The following is a 7,055-nucleotide window of genomic DNA, read 5'->3' as shown; positions in this document are numbered from 1 at the left end:
TTGGTGAGGTTTCTAGGGTCTTTTACTTCAGCAAGTAAAGGTACAATAGTAATGTGGTGGGAAAATGCACAAACCTCTTCACAAGCGTATTTCGTGCAAGTAAAGCAAGATGACTAGGAAATTAATGCCCAAGTCAAAGATGAAACAGCTAGAATGACTGAATAAAATGAATATAAATCTCACACATATTTAGTGTATTGCTGTAATTTAAGCAATCAAGTCGTGTTCCACTTCAGATACACATAATGTATTTCACTAACCACATTAGTTTTTTTCCTAGAAGTGTGGTTTTGCCCCTTCCCACCATCTCCAGGAACTGTGGCCAAATTTTAGCTAAATTTGACAAGCATAGAGATCTCACTTAAAGTCAAGACAAGCTGTGTATGGACAGTAAAGAGACCCAGAAAATGGCTGTGTATGGACAGTAAAGAGACCCAGACTGGTTTGAGCTGTAAGAATTGTTAATTTGCCCTGTTATCAGGTTAGTTACCAGCTGTTTTATGTGTGTTTGTCTGGACATTCCTCCTGTGGGATTTAAGAACTGTTACTTAACCCAGCCAAAGGAATAAAAGACATACTGGGAACTGGCAGGATGTTTTAGCAGAGGAGCGATACCAGTTTTTGAGAAAATAGACTTTGATAAAATAGACTGGTCTTCTTGATCACAGAATCACAGAGCAGCTTATTACTTAGTAGAACATGGAACATATTTACAAAAAAAAAAAGGTAAAAATATTTAACATCTGTGTGCGTCTTCATCACACTTTTTAAAACTGGTTTTCTTCTTACTCTTGTAGAAATCCTTCTTACCAGCCAACATCTTTCAGGCCACGGTTCTTACTAGTTGAAGAGCCAGGATGTGGGCAGGCTTTTGATTTGGCACCTGCCATATTACATGCCCTGGAAAAGTTTCCAGCTTATACACTAGATCTACCCACCTTGTTTGTTAGCACCGCATCACAGGAAGAAACCTGTTCACAGGTATCTTTTTTTGTTGCTGTTGTTGTTCTCATAGGATTCTTGAACTGTATATAAACTAGTAAAATAAGCACGAATCACTGTTAATGGAGTTGGCCTGATTTGAATTTGCTGTTATGTGTTTACTTTTGTCTGAAAATTTACTTTTCTTGTAGATGGAATGATACTGAATAAGGACATTTTTACATAGCCATGTTTCATTTCTATTTGAAATGAAAGACGGAGGATGTTGCTAGCAGCTTGGGAAGGTGGGAGGTGCTGCTAGTAAGCCCCTCTTTGTGGCAAGTAATCCTGCTGGTCTTGATGGGACCCAGAAAGTTGGTTTTGTTACTTCTTAGGTCTCTGTGCTCCCAGTAGCTGGCTCTGCATTAGCCTGATGGTGTCATGCACTTTTTGTAACCTTTTTTTTTAATTGTATTTGTAAGGCAGCCAAAGTTTTTGTGAAAAGAGGTTTTTTTGAATATACATATGCAGTTTGTACTACTGCAGTGAAATGCAATGAAAGCATTCCAATTAATGGAATGCTTAAATGTGCAAACTGATGTGTGTCCCTTACCGAGAAAAAAAATATAAGCAGATTACTGCAGTTTGATTTTTTTTTACTTTTAGGCAGGAAATCAATTTAATTACTTGGCATTGCTGTATTAAAATATTTTTATCTTTATTAGCAGCATTTTAGAGCTGTACAAGTCGGGACAGACTCATCATGTGACTGGATACTCGTTTGCCATACAGGAGGAGCAATTCTCTTTTTTTTATGTCATGGTTGCACCTATGGCTATATAAATACCCAGACTGCTGCATGGATATATCACACGTTTCTGACAGGAACTCCCTACATATTCTTACTCTGAAATGATGCACAGAGAAATTTGCCATGTGAAAGGACTGTTGCCACTTCCCTCATGAAGTAGATTTGTGTCCTCTTCTGTGATTGAAGTGCCATCTGTAGGCAGTGGTTTGTGGTCTTTCAAAACACATCATCTGGTCTGATGGATACTTTGATAATGAGAGGAATGAGAGGCTCTGAGTGATTTAGCTCTTCAGGCAGGCTAAGGACTAGTCACCTCTTATAAAATGTTCTTGAAATTATGATTTGTGACCAGGCTTATTTCACTGTGCTAGCCCTCATCTTTTCATAGATCTTTGTTCAGGCTGTGCTCCAGTCTAACATAGGTATGGGCAAATGAATTGAACTGGAAATGGTGCAGGCACAGTTACGTAGTGATTTCTCCAGGCTAATACATCTTGATGAAGGGTTAGTCTTAATTTTTCAGACACATCATCACATCATCTGAGTTTTGAGGCTCTTTAGGAGTTATCTTACCCCTAAGTAGTTTTGAAATCTGATTCAGTTTTGTTTCTGTCTGCATAGCAATGTCTATGTTTGAGTCAAAGTGAAAATGTTACCTTATTGTTAAGGAATTGTTCATTCATTGGTTTGTCTTGATGTCTTGGCTTTATGCATTCCTATTTCACAAGATAGTCTGACTGATATGTAATTACTCAGTGGCCTGTTCTACATGATGCAATTTTCTTATCCAAGCTTTCATTTTACCAGTTGATACGAGAAGCTCAAAGAACAGCACCAAGTATCATTTATATCCCACAAATCTCTTCGTGGTGGGAGGCTGTTGGACCTACACTGAAAGCTGGTTTTACAGGATTGCTGAATAATATTCCATACTTTGCTCCAGTTTTGCTCCTTGCAACATCTGATGTGCCACATGAAGATCTCCCTGAGGAGGTATTTCTGCCAATACTTTTCTTTCTTTGTTACTCAGTTTCTTGCTAATTTACAACTTCTTGAAATGTTGGAGCACTCTGCTGCTCTTAAGCAGATTTATGCTGTTATTACTCAGGCACCAGAACCTCTTAAAATTTTCTTAGAATAAAAAATGCTGAAAGCATTTGTCTAAAGTGTTTTCTGAGTGAAGAGATTGACTTTGACCCAACTTTTTTTTCCCTTCTCACACACTTGTGATTACTAGACAGACATATAGATACACTTCAGACAACCAGTTCAGTAGCTTTGAGATGGTTTGGTGTGTACTTAGTGAAGAATACACAGTGCTTGAAAGATAGCTGGGAAAAAGATTGTTTTTCTGAAAACATTTTTACTGAAAAAGTGCTGTGGTCATACTGTTAGTGACAGAATGTAATTTCTAATTTAAATTATTTCACAAAAAAATAAATTTCTTCATCTAGGTGAAAACTTGGCAAATTAAAAAGCTAAGGACTAACTTCTGTTTAAGCAACTTGGAAAAAAATTTTTAGTTGTATTTCTTAATGAAAGTAATTAAGAACACATGCTGTGCTTTCTAGAATCTGAGAGTGTTCATTAAAGGAAGGTGTTTAAAATATTAATATGCTGCTTTGATTATTTTGTATAAGTAGCAAAGTTTTTATAAAATTAATAAGTATCTTCTAAAATAAAACAAAAACAAACAACAAGAATCCCACATTGCCAAAAAGTTGTCACTTGTCTGCCAATCCCTGCCTCTTCCCTCTATAACTGTCATAAATATTCAAGATAAAGGACATCAAGCTGGTAAATGTACAATAAGCAGTATTCGAGGAGGTAAATGCCCCCCTTTCTGACTGGTTTATCATACTTTTTCTCATGGATCTTAAACTCAAGAAGGTTGATTAGAGAAGGTATTTTAGTCTATTTTAGTGCTATGGGAATCCAGCCTTCTAAGGCCAAGAAGTTGACTTTTAAAGCTTGTTTTATCTAGATGAGTATTCAGTGTAATTTAGAAAGGCATTCATCTGTTTGGAATAGAAAATAAAAAGTCTTTGTGGCCTTATATCTGAAATCTCTTTTCTTCTCATGGTCTAGATAAAAACGTTGTTTAATACTAATCGTGAAGAAGTTTTCAATATCCCACGGCCTACCTGTGCTGAAAGGAGAGGGTTTTATGAGAACTTGATTATGAAGCAAGCTGCTGAACCCCCTGCATCAAAAAACAATGCAGGTAAGGATTTTCTACATATAAAACTTTGTCACTGCAAGTTAACAACAAATACAGTATTTGCTTTGGTGATAATTCTCTGTCAATCATCTTTCATGTACTTGCATTTGAGCACCATGAATTGACTAAAATTTTTCTCTGTTATTGCAGAGAGGTACCCTATTTCAGGTACAGGATACTTGGCTGATACTCTCTTCCACATTAAGAGAAATCCTGACTTAAATTTGTGTTATTCCAGATTCACAGGCACACCCTTCTGCAAGATGCTCTCAGGTGGATGGGCAACCACAAGTATTGGACAAGAAAGCAATCAAAATTCTAAAACGAGGAGTGTTTGTAGATTACTCCGAGCTCAGAGTAAGTCTAACTTCAATTTTTTTAATACTGAAGTAGGACATTTTCTTTATGGTTGTGAATAAAGTCAGTTGTTAACCAATGCCAGTTCAAACAATTTACAAGAAGGATATATAGCTTGTGAAATAATTCAGCCTGTAAGGGACTATGACAGTTGTTTCTGCAGCTGGTGTAAACTGCTGCTCTTGCTGTATTTTAGAAGATAGGGTTCTTGTCCTAATTTTTAGTGTAAAAGGGCTTGTTAGATTTTAATATAGCCCAATGACAACCTTCTATTACTGTTAGTTATTAATGCAGTTTTTGTGATGCATTGTGGTGGGGTTGTTTTGTTTTTCTGTTTGCATGTTTTCATATATTAGGAACCAGAAAAAGACCTTGATTTTTAGCAGTTATGGCTTTAAACCTGAAATTAGCCAGTTGACCCAAAGCACATCCTGGATAAAATACTAATACCTGCTTTTACAGAATTCTTTCAAAATCCAGTGTTAGAATTTTAGATTCTTACAGTTACAGAGTTATAAGGTTTTTCTAATCCCTTATAGGAGAGGTGTTGTTATCCTAGGCTATAGATGGGGAAAGGGTCAAAAGTGGGCCTAGCTGCAGAGGGTAAAAGAGGTTCCTTTGCTTGAACTGGAGAGAGTATAAAAGAAGGAACTGACTTTCAGGGAATATTGCTTGGGTGAAAATTGGGGAAGTTGCTAGCTGAACTCCTGGAGTTTGGTCAAAGCAGAGGAGGCCACTGTTTATCTGTCTGAGAAAGGGAGTGTTGTTTGGACGTTCCCTCTGTATGGGGAGAATACGACCAGAGTGGTATTCCCTCTGATGAAGGGTCTTATCCAAACAATTTCTGTCACATTTTTAAGCTGTGACATAATTTGTAGAAGTGAAACTAGCTTTCTAAGACTGGTGTCCTAAGGAAGCAAATTTTAGGGGATTTTGTTGTTCACATCTGCCTGCATATGGAGAGAAACCGTATAGGTTTTTCTAGAGTCAGAGCGCTAATAGCATGTGCTCCTAAGTTATTTCCAGCTGGAGAAAGGGTATGGTTGAGTACTTACAGATGTTTCAGCTTATATATATTTTTCAGCTGTGAAGAGAAAGCTACAATCATGAAACATGTCTGTCTAGAAAACTTATTTCCTTAACATGAGTGTCACTGGAACTTGACACTTGTACCAGAGAACCTCATTGGAATTGTCCTGCAGTCAGTAAGCTGCGTGAACCTCCAAAACATATCTGCTTGGTTTTGTGTGGGATAGAATTTTTTTTATTATTTGTTTTGGTTTGTTAAGTTGGTTTGATTGGTGGCAGTTTCTGTTTGTTTATTTGCTTGGTAATAGACATACAACTTGACGAACAAATAGGAAAGCATGCACTCACCTGTGTGGCAGCAATTAGAAGTCGTTTCACCGGAGATGTTGGCCATGCACCTCTGTCATGTCCTATGTGTTGTGTTTGCAGCAGCCGAAAGCTGTGTGGGTTTTGTGCCTCCTAGCTGGATAGAAGGAAGCTCAGGAAAATACTCGAATGTTGTCCTAACTGATCTGAACAGGACTGAGTTAATGGCAAGCAGCTGTGAGGCAGTAATATTTTCATTTGATGCAGCTGCTTTCTTAAGCTATATCTTCACAACCTCACACAACACAGAGTTACTGGACAGCAGTGGTGCCACTAGCTTGCTAGTATTGCATTTCCACAGATTATCACATTCACATCTCCACAACAGAAGGAACTGTGTGACAGATTGGCAATTTGCTACAGGCGGTCATTCTGCTAGTTCATCCACTTCTGAGTTGAAAGATAGGAGCTAGCTGGTGTTTGGCACAGTAACACCCAGCTAATGGGTAGGGGTGAGCACCTAAGGAGCTTCTATTTCCAGCTGGCACAGCTGTACCTGGAAGATTTGTAACTTGTCTTCCAACGATGTATTTTCCAGGGCCCTGTATTGCATTTCTAATGAAATACAACTATGGCTTCTCAGTGGCAGCTACTCTATAACAAAGTGGATTGTGTCATTCCCCTCTGTTCTGGAGGCAGTTGATTGGCAGTTATGATCACTGATGTCATAGATTGATGAGTAAGAAAATATTGTCTGAACTTTAAACCTTCCTTTTGTCTGAAGTGTGAGAAATTGTTTTCTCCAGTTAAATCTTGTGAGATATTTAATCAGCTCTCCAAAGTGCCACTTTTATTTCACAAGATACGAAAGTAGGACACACCTTGTCCTATTCTGAATTGTAGTTTCCACTTTTTTTTTCTTCAGAAAGTGTTGGATGCTGTCGTCACAGCAACTGAGAATGTCAGTATATCAAGCATGGCAAAACTATATTCTGTTCTTAGCATGTGCATTTATCAACAGCGGGAAAATCCAGACAAAACTAAATTAGTGGAGGTAATTGTTTTTGTCTTATAGCACTTTCTGTCACATGGTATTATGTGTATGTATGTTATGCATATGTATGTGCTCAGAATTATTTATCACTCTTTACTGCTTAGTTGCCTGTGTTATCAGACTTTCATTTCTGGATAGAAGACATCTACTCATATAGCAAACCCATTATTGAATTTTGCATAATTGTTGGTAATTTCGGCAGAAAAAGGCAATGGGTCCACCTACACAGGCCTCTCAAACCAGTTAATATATCTGTCACTAGTCTTTCTGAAGAACTTTTCCAGTTCTATAAAAAAGGTGGGGAGGTTGTGAAAGGAAAGCACTTTTCTTGGTCTGCCACTTCCTATTTCTTCCCT

At 37.7% G+C, this 7,055-nt stretch overlaps 1 protein-coding gene across 1 annotated transcript in view; it reads left to right on the top strand.

Moving 5' to 3' along the window:
- LOC102044904 (ATPase family AAA domain-containing protein 2-like) overlaps nt 1-6,519 on the top strand; it is a 17,634-nt gene extending 11,115 nt beyond the window's left edge. Inside the window, 6 exon segments of the mRNA XM_031058500.1 lie at nt 782-981; nt 2,540-2,725; nt 3,821-3,956; nt 4,192-4,310; nt 6,345-6,389; nt 6,391-6,519. Of these exon segments, the coding sequence (XP_030914360.1) occupies nt 782-981; nt 2,540-2,725; nt 3,821-3,956; nt 4,192-4,310; nt 6,345-6,389; nt 6,391-6,519 (815 nt within the window).
- The last annotated feature ends 536 nt before the right edge of the window (nt 6,520-7,055 follow it).

The sequence above is a fragment of the Geospiza fortis genome, unplaced genomic scaffold (assembly GCF_000277835.1).
Source record: "Geospiza fortis unplaced genomic scaffold, GeoFor_1.0 scaffold7, whole genome shotgun sequence".
Taxonomy (NCBI): domain Eukaryota; kingdom Metazoa; phylum Chordata; class Aves; order Passeriformes; family Thraupidae; genus Geospiza; species Geospiza fortis.
This window is presented reverse-complemented; position numbering and strand designations above follow the sequence as displayed.